This window comes from Marmota marmota, unplaced genomic scaffold (genome assembly GCF_001458135.2).
Source record: "Marmota marmota marmota unplaced genomic scaffold, marMar, whole genome shotgun sequence".
In the NCBI taxonomy this organism is placed as follows: Eukaryota; Metazoa; Chordata; class Mammalia; order Rodentia; family Sciuridae; genus Marmota; species Marmota marmota.
In genome coordinates, this window is record NW_025999876.1 from 196,357 (window position 1) to 215,784 (window position 19,428).

The 19,428-nt window shown below is 38.9% G+C and overlaps 1 protein-coding gene across 1 annotated transcript; it reads left to right on the top strand.

Moving 5' to 3' along the window:
• Positions 1-6,668: 6,668 nt before the first annotated feature.
• LOC107160676 (olfactory receptor 14C36-like) lies at positions 6,669-7,595 on the top strand. Its single transcript, XM_015507322.1, has one exon. It carries the CDS (start codon positions 6,669-6,671, stop codon positions 7,593-7,595), a length of 927 nt encoding a protein of 308 aa, XP_015362808.1.
• The last annotated feature ends 11,833 nt before the right edge of the window (positions 7,596-19,428 follow it).

Below are 19,428 nucleotides of genomic sequence, written 5' to 3' on the forward strand. Positions count from 1 at the left end.
TCAGTGTCTGTGGGATGAAAGTTGCAGAAGACCGAGCCTGAGCCCAGTATAGAGTTAGAAGTATAATGAAAGTTTAGCAATCAACAAGGCAATGTAGTAACTTATTCTATAGAGACTTTTAAGATAATATTCACAACTGAGAGTTATGCCAGAACCATCTGACTTTTTCCACCTTCATAAATCCTTTAGAATACTTATATCAATGACTTTAGAATATTATATCAACTGCAAGGAATCACTGTTTGTATCAGTAGAGTTAAAAGCTAGATTTGATCAGAATTTTAAAGACATCATTTTAAAAGTTGGATCCAAAAACTGAGTGGTTGTAAACTGACTGCAGGCCCTAAAGAGATGTGAAGTATTTCATACCTCTTCAATAGGAAAGGAGCTGAGAGCATCTAATAAATTTGTAGGACCATACCTATTGCACACTCAAGAATGTAGAAAGGAATATTCCCTTGAGAAGTGTCTTGTGGCCACCCTGTTTGCACAGAGGGCACAAAAAGTTGTTTTACCAGGCTAAGCAAGGAAGACATTCAGAAACCACCATTGTAATAATTTTGGGCACCCAACTATGGTGTGAGGAGGCATTAGACTTTAGCATCATTTACATTGTGCCAGTTCTGCAGGAATGCAGGGTGCTCAAATTAATGCCTTCCACCATCAATTCAAAGAAAGGCTTGGTAACCCAAGTAAACTGTAGCATAGTCTGAGGCCCTGCAAGCTCCCCCTGACAGGGTGAATAGGTGAAGCTGTAAATGTGAAGCCAAAGATGGCATGGAATCCCAAGAAATTAATAGTTACCAATAGCATAAACTCTCTGCCAAGAAAAGGCAAAGAGAGACCCTGTGCTCTGCAACTGGAAAGACCAAAGGGCAGGAATTACCAGACATTTTGGAAATATTGTCTTAAGTCAAGAGTCCTAGCTACTACATGAGGAATTACAGATGGAGTTGTTTTCTCAGCTGGTTTTGTATTTCCTCTACCCCACCCATTCTTTCCACAACCCTACTAAGTCCTTTTGGAAAAAGAAGGTTTATGTTCTACAGTGGATATTGATGCATGTAACTTGCTTTTGATTTTTATGGGGGCTCACAACCAAGATTTCACCTTCAGATTTAGGTGATATTTTTGGCTCAAACTTTAGGATAAAGCTGGAGTTGTTTAGACAAACAGACATTTGGAGATGGGCTAAATTCATTTTGCAATGTGAAATGGACATGACTTTTGAAGGTCTTGGGTTGAAACATTATGGATGGGATGTGAGGTGTCTCAAAAAGTTCCTGGATTGAGGCAGGAATTTTCAAAGGTAGAATGATAAGATTATGAGAGCAGCAACCTAATCAATCCACCTTAATTTGAATGTATTGACTGGGTAGTAGATTTAGGCATTTGGGACATTGCTGGAAAAAGTGGCCCACTGGGATTAATCCCTGATAGCTTTTGTCTAACCCTAATCTAACCCTCATTATCCTTTCCTGTCTTTGCTTTCCTGGAGCCATTTTCTGAGCATCTTCCCTCTGCTGTGTTGGTCCTCAATGTGCCCCCACCATGGGCACAAAGTCATGAAATTGGCCAAAAATAGACTAAAACTCTGAACCCCTGAGACAAAATATGCTTTCCCAAATCTGGGTTGGTTTTGTTTATTGTGGGTGTGTTTTTTTTTTGTTTGTTTGTTTGTTTTTTAACCAGGTATTTTGGTCACAGCCAGGCAAATCTGACACAGTTCTTCATCATAATCACATAGAGTGCAGAGTGTATACCAGAGATGACCAAATGGCCAAACTTATGATACACAATAAATCAATCACATTATATTACCAGACTGAGGAGAAATAAGTTCACAGATGGACATGCTGATTTAAAGATCTGTGGAATGTACACGTTACAGAATGTCCCTCATCCTAAGGAATGTACAAACTATGCCTGTACAGGGTGGACTGATTTTGAAAAAGTTAGGGAAAGTCAAGCCAGAACATAATTGAATGATTTTATTTACATGAAATTTCACAAATATATAATTTCAGAGGTACAGAATATAACTAGAGTTTTCTAGTGTCTGTAAGACCATGTGTAACAGATTAGATGGTTCATCTGAAGCAATAAATGTATCTGGGAACAAGTTGTAGTTGGATGTTCTACAACTTGGTAATGTAGTAAATATCACTACATTTATAACCATGAACTGTCATAAAGGTGAACTTTATGTCATGTGAATTTCATGTCAATGATAAGAAATTTTTCTGCTGAACTACAGTGTGAACTGTTTCCCACTTACAAGTTGGTGAGTGACTGAGAGTTGCTCGCCAGCCTTGATGTTACCTGATCCATACCAACACCCTTAATTCATAATGAGGAAAGGGGGACAGAGATGAAAACACACAGGGAGAACCATCAATCTTTTCAGTGTTACTCACTTCTCAGTAATGACTTACAGCCATGTGCGGCAGAGCAGTTCCACTGTCCATGCTGGCACATGGCCAGGTCCTCTCTCCTGGGCTCTGGAGGAGCTGCTGCCTGGGGGTGTGCGCAGGTCTCCTGCTGTCTCTGCAGGTTGATCTCTGTGCTCCTGGGGGCCCCACTCCAACTGGCCAGCCCCCAGGTTCACATAAAGCAGAAGTGACTGAGCTCCCCACATCCTACATAGCACTGTGCTGACTGGACAGATTCACCCTGGCTGCAGACACCATTGATGGGAGAAGCAAGGGGAGACACGGTTCTGTTCCATGTTGACAACAAGTGACACTCAGGAGTGAGTAAGAAGCAGTTAGAGTTTAATTGCATCTGAGCTTCACTTTTATTCTGTTCAGCAAATTACAGTATCATCCAAAGAGTCAGCTAGTCCAGGAAAAGGTTTAATTCTGAGAAGAACACAGCAAGCATGGAGAGACCTTAAAAGTGCACTATGGTTTTGGGGGTGATTGCCACTGCTGCAATAGGAACACAGGGACCTTTGGGAGGTCTGCACAATGTATGCAAGTATAGTGTGGGAAAATTCTTCATGCTGATTCTGGATAGTTTAAAATTCTCCTCTTCAGATTACTATTCCTTATAGCATACTTGTAAAATTCCAGAGAAAAATAAACACATTCACATTAAGACAACAAACACAAAATGCAAAATATGGTATAGGATAGGTAGGTAGATAGGAATGTTTTTATACAACTGATAAACATGCACATATGTAAATAACTGTGGGAAATAAGATATTTAATGTAGAACACAATTTTCATTGGAATAGTTTGAACATTAATCTCACCCCTTTCTTTCGATCACAAATACATTTTTTCACTTATTCATTTTGTTACTTTTTGTTTTGGGGTTTCAGGGATTGAACCCAGGGGTGCTTAACCACTGAGCCACATCCCAGCCCTTTTGATTATTTATTCTGAGACACAGTCTTGACAAGTTGGGAGGCTAGCTTTGAGTTTACCGTCCTCCTCTCTCAGCCTCCTGAGCTGCTGGATTACAAGCATGTGTCACTGTGCCCAAATTTTCAATTGTATTCTTAACATTTTTTACTGAGTATATATTAATTATGACTATAAGGGTGTGTGTGTCTAGTGGTATCAATATAAGTTTCAAGTTGTGCAACATTTGGAAGCATATTTCAATTTTCAGATTATATGTACCTCAGCATTCCTCAATGGCTTATCAAAGATACTAATCAATTTCCTAATAAGGAAAATGTAATTTAGAAATAATTAATTCTTGAATCTTTCAAAGCAAAAATTTTTTAGCAGCTTTGAAATGATCTATTTATCATATATTTAATTATTTGAAACACTATCGAGAGCAATACAAAAAAGAAAAACTCCTGGTTTTTCACTTCCAGAGAAAGCACCTGGGCAGTCCCTCTTCATGTTCCTGGAGTTAAAACATGCTAGATTCTCCTTACACACATTGTCCTGACTCTCACTTTTACCAACCCTTTCTGTTATTTATACCTTCATCTTATTGTCTTTAAGAGGGAATCATCTATGGGTAGTTTTTGCCCCTTAAATGAGGATGTCATACTGAACCATATTAAAATTTTAAATTCAACCTATGCAATCTAAGCCATATTTTTTTTTAAATCCAGCTTCAAAAATCACCATATATTTAAAATCTACTGAAATTTTCTCAGGCCCTTTGTAAAAAATAGGTGGTGCTTTGTACATTTATCTTATTGTATTTATACATGACTTTGCATCAGTTCTCCATAATTGAAAAAAGAAAGTTGAATTGAGATGAATTTATTAAACTATACCTAAATCTCACAAGGAAAAGAGGACATGAAGTAAGTTCCTATAATTCAAACTAGTTGTGGAGAATTTTCTAAGTTCTATTGGAGAAAGAAAAGCAGTAAGTGCTTTAGTGTTAAAAACCATAATAAAGAAAGAGCACTGGGGACATATGACAGTTGATGGAGTGCTGGCCTCGCATGCACCAGACTCTGAGTTCAACACTCAGCACCACACACACAGAAAATTAAAACTTTTTTTTTAAAAAAAGAAAATGTCTCTATAGTTCTATGCACCTTCTAGATTTAAACCCAAGTTTATGTTCCATCTGTATGTGACAAGATGTTCTGCGATGATCAACAAAAACTCCTGAAGATCCCAGAATCTAGGATAGAAGGTGAAAAACCTGGAAGATTTCCATAAAGAAAACTGAATAGTCTCATCATATATCACTTTCAAAATTTTTCATGTTTATTTGACTTTTTACATATGTACCATTTTATTTTTCCTTCACAATACTCAAATTATGTTTTAAAGATGATAATTTACCTCTTTTACTAAAACCAGTATCCGGAGCAGATTTTGCCATGTTATGAATCATTAGTAAATATTTGTGGAAAGATTACCTAATTTGAAAAGATCTTATGTTATGCCCACAGGCAAGTGTGAGTTATCTCAAAAGAAGGAACACTGTATTTCTTACAGATGTGAAGAAAGGGCTTCACCAATTTAGAAGTTACTCATTTGTAAATAAGTCAAATAAAAACTTAGTTCATGTTAACAGTTAGTTGGTTATGCTATATTGCATTTTTTATTAACTACTATGCATGATGTCATGCACTTGCTACTATGAGAATAAAAACTTGAAGGAATACATGGTCAAAAATCAAGGAATTTGCAAGAGCATTTCCAGGGATAAATACAATACTTATTTACTGAAAGGTAGAATAACATGTTGATTTCTAACACTACAGAGAAATAGAAGAATAATTAGAAGCTACAAGAGGGTTTCTGAGGAAAAGTTGCATTTGAGCCTCCTTTAAAGCTCAGTACATAGTAATGGGAAAAATGGAATCATTATGTCACAGTAGAAAAGGGCCTCTGTCAGCAAGTTCTAGGGCACGTTGTGAACAAGGGGGTTACTGAGGTGTGAGATTCAGGCTTGTGTCACGGAGAAATGGGGAATAAGGCAAGCAAGAGATTGAAGTTAGACAGTGTAGGGGTCCTTGAAATTAACTGTGAAATTAACACCAACCTACCTGTGTCATGACACAAACCCCAGTCCATGGGGGACACAAAAAATTTAAGTAAAGTCCAGACAAACTCATGAGGAAACTCACTTTTCTAAGGATGAGTGTGGTTAACCTGGCAAGATGCTGAGGTGGACCTAGGTTTTCAGAGGGCTGAAGAAATGACAGTTTTGCTGATTTGGGATTGAATAGTCTGAACTGCTTCATAAGTGCTATAAATATGAGCAAAATCTTCCTTTTAGGGTATACAGCCAGGATCACTTTGTATAATCATGAAATTTGGAGGAAAGGATTAAAATGGAAGGTGTCTACAAGAAAATGACAAATTATTATGTAGACCAAGGAATCTTCAACTTCATAGTGCTGAACACAGAGTAAAAACACATTAAGGTAAAAAATAAAAGTTTAGGAGAATGTCAGCTGGGCTGGAATCTGGAGCTTTAGACACCTAACACTGATGTGTTGGAGAGAAAAAAAGAGCCCCAGTGGGAACAGGACCAGATCCCTATCCGAGATTGTGTGGCCTGCATACAGTACCCCCCATCTTGGGGAGCAGCAGGGAGAGTGGGGGACTGCAGAAGAGTCCAAGTGCACTCACACCACCTCAGTTTACCACAGCACTGGTCCTGCAGCCCTGGAATGGGAAACTATGAATACTTGAGATTCTTTCCTCATGAGTAAAATTTTTTTCATGTTCATGGAGATAAATACTTCTACATTATGAAGAGTTTCCCATGTAAAAATATTAGAAAATTAATTACAATTGGAATTATTAATCATACTTTGAATTATTTAGTGTGGAAAAATGGCAAAATAATGTTGAAATTGTTTTCATGGAAGAGAATGTAGATAACTATATTACTGATCATTAAAAAAAATAAAAAAAAACATTGTCACATGCTCTGCATGGAGTATCAGGAGGTCAGGGGAGGCCTGATGAGGAGGAGCGGAACACAAGCCCTACAGGTCACACCCAGACCCTGGGCTGCAGACCTCCACACCTGAACTGCGAGGTGCACTCTGCTCAGAAATGAGTAAACATATCAGAAAACCAAGAGTGACCTTCCTCTGCAGGGAATCTAACTGCAAAATACAAGAAAAATGGTGCATATGAATATATAAAGTAATTGCATTAAATCTGTTTTCTTTCCACTTTTATCTCTTTATCATCCCAGTCAACCTGAATTTCCAGTAAATGGCCAATGCCACCATGGTAACTGAATTTCTCCTCCTGGGCTCTCCTGATGGCTGGGATCTGAGTTTCCTCTATTTCACAATATTCTCAATGACCTACCTGGGTACCTTGTTAGGGAATCTTCTCATCGTCACTGTCACCACTGCTGACCAGAACCTGCACACACCCATGTACTTCTTCCTCAGGAACCTGTCCATTTTGGATATGTTCTATATTTCCATCACTGTTCCCAATGCTTGTGTCAACTCTCTCACTGGCAACAGAGCCATTTCAGTGGCTGGCTGTGCAACCCAGATCTTCTTGGTCCTTTTTTGTGCATGTGTTGAACTTCTGTTTCTCACCATCATGGCCTGGGATCGCTATGTGGCCATCTGCCAGCCCCTCCAGTACCCACTCATCATGAATCCTCAGATTTGTGTCCACATGACCCTGGCCACCCTGGTCAGTGGTCTGCTGTATGCAGGTGTGCACACTGGAAACACATTCTGGCTTTCCTTCTGTCAGTCAAACGTGGTCCACCAGTTCTTCTGTGATGTCCCCTCTCTGCTGAGGCTGTCCTGCTCTGACACCACCAGCAACATGGTCCTTCTTTTTGTCTCTGCTGTGGCAATTGGTGGTGGTTGCTTTACTCTTATTGCCATGTCATACATTCGCATATTTTCTGCTGTGCTGAAATTTCCCGAATCAGGGAAGGCCTTCTCCACCTGCACCCCTCACATCCTCGTGGTGTCCATCTTCCTCAGTTCTGGCGCAGGTGTGTACCTGAGGTCCTCATCAACCTCTGACACCCTCCAGAACATGGTTCTCTCTGCCTTTTACACCATGGTTCCTCCGTTCCTGAATCCTCTTATCTACAGTCTCAGAAACAAACAGGTAAAGGAAGCTGTGAGGAGACTAATGCAAAGACAGTTGTTCTCAGGGAAATAATAAAGATGCTTTTCAGTATTATTCTAATTTCCCTGTTTGAGCTTCTTAATTATAGATCATGCTCTTCATAGCTGTGCTTCAGAATTTATACTGCTTACTCTAATGTCACCTTATTGGGTCCTGGGTACTTCAACTTATAAAATAATTTTTGTTTTAATTCACACCATCATTTCTATTTATTCTTCATAAAATGTATAATGTTTAAAAATGCATCTTTTATAAATGAGTATAATTCAAGTTGTTTGCTATAATCATTTGAGATTATATATGTTTATGATTCATCAAATAGTTTGTAGTACTTTTATCAAGTAAAGTCACAGATACAAACCTTACAAATCAATCATGAGAACATCCTGAAATCATTTGATCATATTTAGTGATTTCATTTAGTGATGTGTGAAATAAATATGGAAGATCTATGGTACACAATTGTGTGAATGTGAATACATTGGAAATACACAAAAATAAAATCCTAAAGAAGTAATAAACAAAAGTGTAGAGGGAATCATAGTAACATTTCTCTCCTTCTGGAACATAGAAAAAGAGGAAAGTCCTTGTCCATGAAGTAAACAGAGGGCCATGGTTACCAACCCCTGTGTCCTGACAGTGAAATCCATCCCCTGGGGAAGCCACATTGCCTTCCTAGGCCGTGTTGGCTGCCAGTCTTTCTTATGTCCATGATTGACCCAGAGATGGGGACCAAACCTTAGGGCTAAGTTGTAGGTGAGCATTAAGATTGTTGACTCCCCCATGTAACTTAATTCTGTAATATTTAAGACATTTGTCATGTCTGATAAAAATGAAATGACAGATACTAATTATCTGACCTAAGTGTCTCCCCTATGTCAACTATCAACTTTCTGTAAGTATGTAATGTAAGCCTGTATCTGTACATGTTCTCTAATGCATTTTTGCAGTCATTCATCCTCTCACAGAGGTTATGTCTTTTGAAATATTTTAGTGGCCAAACTGGAATGTGTTTTGCTAGTTATTAATTGAAACTGACATATACTCACTGTCAATGGATCTAGAAATTTTAATATAACAAAATAAGAAAAAAAGAGTTCATATATATTGCAGGCAATGCATCAAACTCCAAATTGTGAGAACAATTTTTTCACCAGTTCACTAATAAGAAAATAGTGGACAAAATTATAAATATATGTATTACCTAGGAAAACGCAAAAATCTAAATATATGTGAATAATGAATAACAGCATATCTTAAAGTTTGCAGACAAGGGAATACTTGTAGTAGGAACCAATGAGCACACTAGACAATCAGCAGGAAGCCTTGACCTGCTGTAACAGGATCCAACCAGAACACAGGCTCCATCCACTGTGTCTGACCACTGGGTCTCCCTGCTCCAATGATCCCTGCTAGAGCAGAAGGACCCTCGGAGCACCACAGATGACTTCTGTGACCTCCACCTTTACAACTATAACTTATTGAATCCTAATGAGTGGCATTCAAAATCTTACATGAGTTGAGGTGACAATAAAGTTTAACTTTAATGTATAAATTTAGAAAAAAAATAAATAGCATACACCAGTCCTATTGAGAGACATCAGTCTTGGTGAAAGTCATTGGATATTTAACTTGTGTTTTAAACCCAAAAAGCTGGTTGCAAAGGAGATGCAAATAACTAAATATTGGTACGAAGACTATATGGAATCCCATATCAGATGTCAAATTATGCAAAGCCGTGAAGATAACTTCCCAAAGACAGAAAAAAAGAGAACATCAGTTAAAAATAGATAATAGCAACAGATAATTATTAAGGTATTTCTTTCACATATAAAATAAGGGATTGTTTTAATCTATTTAATGTGGTTCTTCTCTTGTTATTTATTAAATTATCTGCATCAAGAGACAATATCACCTTTACAGACATGGATATGGAAGAAGTTACTAGTGTGGTCTACTGGTAAATGATTCAAAACAGAATGATAAGTAATGTCATTGTGACTTGGTGAAATTGGCCATGTGAAGGCTCAGACTGGGGTGACAGAGGCATAGGTACTGAGTTTGGACTCTTGGGTTCAAGGGGCAAGTTTCAGCCGCATGGCTTGATGAGGCAGTTCCTAGGAGCAGACTGACAGCTGACGAGCTCACAACGGGCCTCGACTTACTGGATCAAATGAGTTTCCTGAGCAAATGCTCAAGTTATTCTAGTTTTTTTGGTTCAGCTTTCTTTCTTTCTTTAAATATTTATATGTATTTTAGTTGTAGTTGCACCCAATACCTTTATTTATACATGGCACTGAGGATCGAACCCAGGGCCTCGCTCATGCTAGGCGAGTGCTCTACCACTGAGGCCCAGCCCCAGCCCCTTGGTTCTGCTTTCTCAGTCAGAACTTACAGGACCCCATGGTTTATTAGTGCATCTGGTGATGCAAAGCTGGATTGTAGAATATGCAACCCAGGGATGGAAGTGACCAATTCAGATGTGCCCCAGTGTTCACTGAATTATCTGTGCAGATTGATATTTACATCAAGATCAATTCAAAGTTTTAGATGTTCTTCTAATTTTTTGTGAGTTTATGGATGCAAACATAGTTGTTCAACATTTAAAAAATCAAAGATACACACCAACTTGAGCAGAGAAGTAGAATCAGAGTCTGTGGTGCATCTTCACCTGGTTCATCAGCTAATCATCCTTGAGTCAAAGATAGAAAGGTTCCTTTCTAATGTACCAACAAAAGTGGATTTCCTATGAATAAAATTGCTCCTACTTTGATTTCAAGATACTGGTTCCAATGCAATGGCATGAAAGGTCATAGACTTCTATAGGACATAAGATTCCCAGTAAGACAGGATGTTCTTCCATCTTAGGAATCCTGCATCATGTCCAGATTTGCTCTGTCAAACTAACATGTGTCCAGCTCAGTCTATTCATCAGAGTGAATATTTTATGGTGTTTGGGGCATCAGTAGCACTTTTCCCCAATTTGGCAGGCCTTATTTAAACTTGGAATTGTATAGGATCTAGGATAAAAGATGGGGTGCAGAACTTTCTTTCAGAAGTCAAATTGTTGATTTTTCAACTGGAATTGAGCTTTTATCCTACCTTAGTCACATCTCTTATGATGAAAGTGGAATATGCAAGGCCAGTATCAGTCCTGGATGTTTTAAGGGTTGATGTGAATCTAAGAAGCTATCTCTGGGAACTACCCCTGCCTGGCCTAGGAGCAGGAAGCAACATTTGCTCATTGGCTGGGACCACATACCAGTCCCTGTGGAAATGCAAATAATTTATTTTTGGTAAAATACCTCTTTAGAATTGTCTAATAGCACAGTGTGGGCCTCACTTCTCAAAGCTGGTATTTAGGTGGAGAGACTTCAAGTAGAAAGATCAGCAAACTGAATTAAAGATAAGCAGAAAACCCCAACTAATGAGTTTCCTGTGAGGTTCCCAGATGGAAGACTTGAATTTTGTTCACTGACATCCACAGTTCTTCTCTAAGCTTCATTTTTGTGAAAATCTGGAGAAGTGCCTTTAGCCTGCGACCCACGCTGGCTTCATGAAACAAGGTTTGAATTGTGAGAAAATGCTACGGAGTTTTAAGTTAAAGAGACAAAACTCTAATTAGCTTTAAAACCAGCTCCAGGATGGCTCCTCCGAGCTCTAGCCTTAAGCCACGGAATGTGGTAGCGAGGTTTACTGAATGGCTAGTGAGAGAAAGAACACGTCAGGTAGTGGACTTTTATTGGCGAACAAGAAATTCTGGGGAAAATCCCATCCAATGAATACTCAGGGGGGCAGCATCCCAAGGTCAGGGGTGATGATTGGGTCTTCAGGGCAGTTGCCAGACATGTCTCTGCACGGACAAGCCCTTGGACCTGGAGAAGGTGGGGAAAGCTCGGACAGCTGTGTCTAAGTGCCTATTACCCAGCCAGGGAGGTAACTCAAATCATGTGCGAGCATGGCCTCCCACAGTGGCTAAAGTCTACAGAAGGCCCACATGTTATTTCAGCAGTCACATTCCATTCTGGATTTTACTTACAGGGCCTCATGGAATTATGGTCACTTGCACTTGGGGTATTTTCACCTAAAACAGTGTTTCATGTTTGAATGGAGTCAGTTAGGAAAATAAGTAAATCACCACCAAATTTAGTAACAAGTGGATCTTGATGGTACTCAAAGAGAAATAAGGACAAGCACAACATTGGCTTGACAGTTTTAGGCAGATCCTGAGTCAAATCAAACCACATGTGTCTTTTTCGTGGAGGAAGTAGGAACATTAAGAACAAGATGACAAGAGTGACAGGAAAGAAGAGCTCCAATTGGTAAAACTACCGTAATGCATCCAGAGTCTTAAAGAGGAGGGCAGCAAAGCAAAGAGCTCAGACATGAGAAAGAGCACTCAGCCAAGGAACTGTGATCAACAACTTCAGCTGGGCAGGGGCTGCCTGGTGGGTGTCCCAGGAACCTGGGAAGGCTTCCCTCTGCAAGACAGTGAACACTGGCTCTGCAATGTCTTTTACAGAGTCCAGATTTAATTCTCCTCTGTGGCAGCCTGTAGTCATTTCCAGGATGAATGCTTAGTTTTAATTCTGAAGGAGGAGTCCACAGGGCACACTGTCAGGATCTCACTGACACGATAGCTAACCACAATTGATGAAGGCTCTTTTCAAATGGACTCAAAGTCCATGTTTCTCTGCACCCTCTTCTAAACTATAGTCTCTTATCTGTGGGGAGCATTTGTCATTGATAAGAGGTTTAAAACTATCATATCTGAGTTGCTTACTGTCTAAGAGCCATTGACTTGGTTTGACTCTCTTCTTTTTGGTGCTAACTATGAGCAAACAAAAAAAGAATGAGTGCCATCTTGAACAGTGATGTGGGAGTCTCCCTGGGAGGATCCCCTGTTCTACTTTCCATGTCACTTCAGGAAACCCGTAGCCAAGCTTACAGCCACAGCAGAAGTATCATCCATCTTGTGTCTCCATTCACCTGGGCAGCAGCCTCACGGGGAAGCAGGAGGCTGTGTCAATGAGCCCACCTTCACTCACAGGATGCACCCAACACACCCTGACCTCAGAAACACTGCCCTGTCTTGGGTTGGCTCCTGCTGTCCTTGTGTCAGTATCCGCCCATCAGTAGCAACTCACAATCATGAGCCCTGACTGAGGGAACAAGTCTCCATGGAACCATGAAACCCCAGAGTCCCAGCTACCCAGCACATTCCTCACCTGAGCCAGGATGCAAACCTTAACTCCCAGCAAATCTTAAGATGGGTTCTGTTAGAAAAAGCCATTGAAGTCCTGCCAAAGCTGCACAGGAACTGTTAAGTGTTGCCAGCCATCTGGGAAAGACCTACAGTCTTCCACCAGGGTGACTGTGCACCAAGGAAAATAAAATAATGAGACCTTTTTGGGCTTTCTGACATGGGCAGCTGTTTTTTTCCCAGTATAATTTAGTACAGGCCACTGGAAGCAAACTTCTTTCACCTGGTAAGACCAAAAACACACCATCAGTGTCCTGTCAGGTACATATCGACATTTAGCTTTACATCAGGATTATTAGCAGAGACTTTGACAACCTGCACCATTTCTAGGACTAGCAATGGTCGATTGTGCAATACTGATTGGACCCACCAAGCAAGAAGCAGGAACTGCTCTTGGCTGGCTGGCAATAATTTGTGTGTCATAAACTGAATGAAAACAATAAAAGGTCAGGGGTCTCACATTTCAGGAAACAGCTGGGATATCATAGTCTGGGTCATTAGATTTGCCCTATTATGTGAAGTATAAGTCATTGTATCTGGTCTCTTCTACAACTGAATAGAGTCACACTGGGTAGAGAGCTGCTCTGAATTTTCAAGACATCCTATTAGTTGCATGGGTGTGCTACTTCAGCCTATTGACCAGGTGGCCATGAAGCCTCTGACTCTCACTGGGAAAGAGAAGAAGAGAGGGCTCTGTGGCAAGTCCAAGTTGGCATGAAAACTTCTCAGTCACTTGAGCCCTAGGATCCAGCAGAACCAGACATGTCTCAAGTAACAGTGGCTTTCAGTGACACTGGTCAAAGCATTTGTTAAGTCTTATAGGTGAAACACAATACAGACACTTCAGATTTTGTAGCAGATTCTTGCCATATTCTGTGAATACATTTCTTCATTTTAATTGGTATATATTAATTAATTTAAAATGGAGCTTTGTAGAGACACAAAGCACTACAGGAAACCAGCATGAAGAAATGCATGCTGAGCAGCAGAGGAGGAGTCCTGGAGTGAGGAAAGGAATCTTAAGTTCATGCACCTGCCACAGGCCAGGGGAGAAGAACTACAACCTCTGTTCAGACCAGTAATGTACAAAATGAAGGTATCTGTAGGAAGTTATGAAACAGGCATGAAAGCATCTTCCTGAAACTTCTACTCAGCCAGGAAGACTTCAGGACAAGCAGGTGAGACAGAGCAAGAGCAAGCATCAAATAGGATAAGGAGAAGAGAAATTGTCATTTTCATTGTCTGATACATAGAATTCACATGAGCAAGTGCAAACATACACACAGAAATAATTATTGCAAAATTGATAGCACATTTGAAATAAAATTTTATTTTATTTACTCTTGCTTGGGGTGGTGTGATGTCTTTTAACCACTATTATCAGTCACATGTATCTCTGGTACAGAAAGAAAGTTAAATATTGATGGAGAATTTCATTGTCTTTAGATCTGCATCATAAGCAAACATAATGTTTGAATTGCTTAAGTTTAGAAAGATAAGTTTAATATATAGCATCTGCTTTTATCTCCAATATTTTACAAGGAGAAATTTTTCAAAATTATAGTTGTATACAAGAGTAACTTTATTGATCAATGTATACTTTAGATATTTTAAAGAATATGAAGAAAGAACTAAAGTTGAGGAAAATATGCTTCCTCCTTACTAATTATTTCCTCTGTAGTGTCAAATTCTGGTGCCACCCATTGGCACCATCAGTGTGGCACATCCTGGCCAGCAGCTGGCCTCATGCCATGTGATCCAAGACATCTCCTTTCTATCTTCTCTCTCTAAAAATCTGAAAAATTTCCTCTAAATAATCTATAATAAATTGCATTTATAACATATTGCATACTGTTAATTCATTTTGAAGCAATCCATTTCATGACACCAATATGAAACTTTGATTTTGCATGCAGCTCAACACTGATTTTGATGTAGACTATCATGTTAATTTGAAGTCTACTCATGAACAGTCAGATGAAAAAATAGACACTTGATCTTTTGATTTGTTATACTAACATTACTAACATCTTTTCCCATGTTGCAAAAATTTCTCTTAAATGACTGGAATTTCATTTTACTTTTTGGAAATCATTTTTAATATTAATGCATGCTATAATTTAACTACCTACACAATGTCTAGCATAAAAAGATTGCAGTGAATATGTTGATCTAAGAAAATTAAATAGACAAATGCTTTTAACTTCAAATCTAATTTTGTCTCATTTTAATTTTTTTTTAGTTGAGATGTAGTGTCTGTATGTGTTAGACAGAACACCATGTTAACGTGATACCCTGTCAAACATGTGATGATCAACGCTGAGCAACCTCCTTAGACCTTGGCCTTCCTGTGTGCTGGGCATGTCATCCTCCTCTTCTCCAGTCCTTCTGAGACCTCGCCCCACCTGCTCTCTCCAGTACCTTCAACTGCCCTAGTGCAGGGCCAGTGCCCAGTTCCCTCCTCTCCCTGGTGGGGTGGCCACCCTGGACACTTCTTTCTGTCCTCCCTTCCCAGGCCTTCCATGTCTTTAGTGACACCATCCCATTCTCTTCTTCCCTCAGATCTGCTTTTCAACTTTCATAAAGGAGTTAGAGTGTGTGGTGTCTGATTTCTGGGTCCACTTTATCCCACACAATGACCTCCCTTCCACCAGTTTGTGTCCCGCCTCAAGCAAAAGCATTTCACCATTTTTCACCCTGAGTAACATTCTTTGTGGCCATATTCCACACGTTTCTCCATTCACCCACTCAGGGGTATCCAGATGGAGGCCATGCTTCAGCTGCAAGGATTAGACCATCTTGAAACTATTATGGAGATGATGTTTCTTGCTAGCATTTCTCATACTAAAACTGAATAATGTAAGCAAAACACTGTAATATGTTCATAAAAAGATGCCTTGGCATTTAAGTTTTTCTGATTAATTTTCATTATAAGTAACACATAATAATTTTGCATTAATGAGATTCATTGTGAAAATGAATAGTCTGGTGAATATGAGGCTTATGTACAGTAGGACACTTCTACAGCTTTCATGTCCTATAGAACTGCAGAGCAGTAATAAAATAACAGCCAAATTAGAGATTGTGAAAAAGAGAAATTTTTAGATATGATTGTATCCCTAAAATTTATGTTTTCCAGAAACCAAAAAGATTTTAAAATTATAGGCTATACTGAGGGACATCTTCTATAGCTAAGCGTTCCTGGAAATTCTGTTGAAACTGAGGTGTGTTGTCATATGAGGGCACGTGGGGACTGCAAGGAGGGCAGGATTTGATAGTCATCCATTTGTTAATTAAGTTTTATTAAGAGGGATGGGAAGAAACTCTTTGTCTTAAGGTTTTGTTAAGGTTGGGGGAAGGTATTTGCTGCCTGAGCCTGTCCTAGAGCACACATCTGGGAAATGTCATGGAGACACACATGACCTGAAATCAAATGGCTTCAATAAAGCAAAGTTAATCAGGAAATGGCTAATGATCATGTGTGGAATAGGAGATACAAGGAAGTACCTTTCTTCTTTAGGGATAGTGTAAACACTCTGGGTTTGCTTTGATTGTGAGACAGAAGAAAATGCTAGTGTTACAGTAGTGAAAATAATGTCTTCATATATTTCTACATTAATCAGTTATAACATTTGTGGTTAACTTGAATGTGCTAACACATAGATATTTTCCATCTTTAGACAGCCATTTGTTTTAATTCTCTTTTTTATTTATTTTTGTTTGTTTGGTTTTAGTTTTATTCATTTTATTTTTTAATGCAAAAAAATGGAATGCATTATGCTTCTTATTACACTTATAGAGTACAATTTTTCATATATTTGTATATAGAGTATGTTCATGCCAATTCATGCCTTTATACATGTACTTTTTGGGGTTTTTTTGCATTACAATTCTTAATACACATATATACCACAATTTTTCATATCTCTGTTTATATATAAAGTATTTTGCCACCCAATTCGAGTCTTCATACATGTACTTTGAATAATGATGTCCATCACATTCCACCACCCTTGCTAATCCCTGCCCCATCCCTTTCCCTCCCACCCCTCTTCTCTATCTAGAGTTCATCTATTCCTCCCATGCACTCCCTCCCTACCCCACTATGAGTCAGCCTCCTTATATCAGAGAAAACATTAGGTATTTTGGGGGGGAGATTGTCTAACTTCACTTAGAATTATCTTCTCCAACACCATCCATTTACCTGCAAATGTCATGATTTTATTCTCTTTTAATGCTGAGTAAAATTCCACTGTGTATATATGCCACCATTTTTTATCCATTCATCCACTGAAGGGAATCTAGGTTGGTACAGTTTAGCTATTGTGAATTGTGCTGCTATAAACATCAATGTGGCTCCACCAGAAACCTATTAGAACTAGTAAATAAATTCAGAAACGTAGCAGGGTATAAAATCACCAACATAAATCAAAGGCATTTCTGTATATCAGTGACAAATTCTCTGAGAAGGAAATGAAGAAAACTACCCCATTCACAATAACCTAATAATAATAATAAGATAATTGGGAATCAACTTAACAAAAGAAGTGAAATATCTACACCATGAAAACTACAGAACCCTAAGGAGAGAACTCAAAGAAGACCTTAGAAGATGGAAAGATCTACCTTGCTCTTGGATAGGCAGAATTAATATTACCTAAATAACCATACTACCAAAGCACTATACCGATTTAATGCAAATCTGATCAAAATCTCAATGACATTCCTCATAGAAATAGAAAAAAAGCAATAAGGAAATTCATCTGGAACAATAAGAGATCCAGAATAGCTAAAGCAATCCTTGGGAGGAAGAGTGAAGCAGGTGGCATTGCTATATCAGACCTTAAACTCTACTATAGAGCAATAGTAACCAAAACAGCATGCTTTCGGCACCAAAACAGACTGATAGACCAATGGTACAGAATAGAGGACACAGAGATTAACCCAAAAAATTACAGTTATCTTATATTAGACAAAGGTGCCAAAAACATGCACTGGAGAAAAGATAGCATATTCAACAAATGGTGGTGGGAAAAACAAAAATCCTTATGCAACAAAATGAAATTAAACCTCTATCTCTCACCATGCACAAAACTGCTCTCAAAAATGGATCAAGGACCTAGGAATTAATAGGGGAAAAAGTAGATCCGAATCTCCATCATGTGAGACTAGGCCCCAATTTCCTTAATAAGACACCTACAGCACAAGAATTCAAACCAAGAATCAATAAATGGGATGGAATCAAACTAAAAAGTTTCTTGTCAGCAAAAGAAACAATATGTGAGATGAACAGAGAGCCTACATCCTGGGAGCAAATTTTTACCCCTCACACATCAGATAGAGCACTGATCTCTAGGATATATAAGTAACTCAAACAACTAAGCACTGATAAAACAAATAACCCATTCCATGAATGGGCCAAGGACCTGAACAGACACTTCTCAGAAGATGATATACAAATATATGAAAAAAATGGCCTAGACCTTCTTGACTGTCCAAATCTCCACTAAGCAAGTTTCTAAGCAGTGACTTGAGACTGTGCAGGTTACTTGATTTTATAGCTGTCACCACTTATCTTTGGCCTCTCATTTTACCCAGAGGACCAAGTGACCAGCTCATGCCCCAGTGTTTAGAAAAGAGCAAGCACAGTGTCTCTATAAATCTTATATCAATAATGCAAGTGCTGGGAAGGGGCCCTCAGCAAATGCTGTTGGTCACCCCTCAACTGTCACTGATGGAGGACCTACTGCTGTGCAGACACTGCGGCTGAAGCCACCATCACACTGAATAGATTTATACAGATTCTACTCTGGGTGCTCTGTGTGATTTTAACTAATGTCTTCCGACATAATCTTCCTGAGCAGAAAATAAAAACTAAAGAAAAATAGGAGCCCCTGAAGCTCCTTTGAGAAAGCATGGTCCCAGCGAGCAGGAGAAGGTGAGGCCCTGTTCTGGGTGCCCACGCCCCTAAAGGAGGTGGTGCCCTCTACAGGCTGGTCTTCAGCAGGCTGGCTTCCTGTGCACGAGTGATCAAGGCTCTATTTTCCCATATGGCCATATGGTTAACTATATATTCCACTTGACATTTATGTTTATATGTTCAAACAGTGAAATAAATATGGTAAAATCAAATATTTCAAATGAAAGCATTTTATACACTTAAAGCATGTGCAATTATATTAAATATTACCTTTGCAAAAATACAAAGGACTAATGGAAAATTATAGGACTAATGGAAAATAAATGAAAAAAGTGTGTAACCAAAGAGTAGAGATAAAAATTCATAGAAGAAAACTACAAATATATTCAGGAAAAGACATTTTTGTAAAATATATTTTTATTGGAAAAAATCCATCTGTGCAACAACAAATGTAAACAGGAGAAACAGCAACTGAAAATGATGACTGATAGCCAGAAGTATTCCACGTCCTAAGTCCATGGCTCCATTCCAGCAGTGATAGAGATTCATCAAATGCTTTTCCTTCAAAATACAGGCACTAGATGAGTTTTTGCACATGAAAGTAAATTGAAAACTTTCTTCACACATTAAATGTGACTATAAAACCTTGATATCCAAATGAGACCAGATGACATCCAATATAT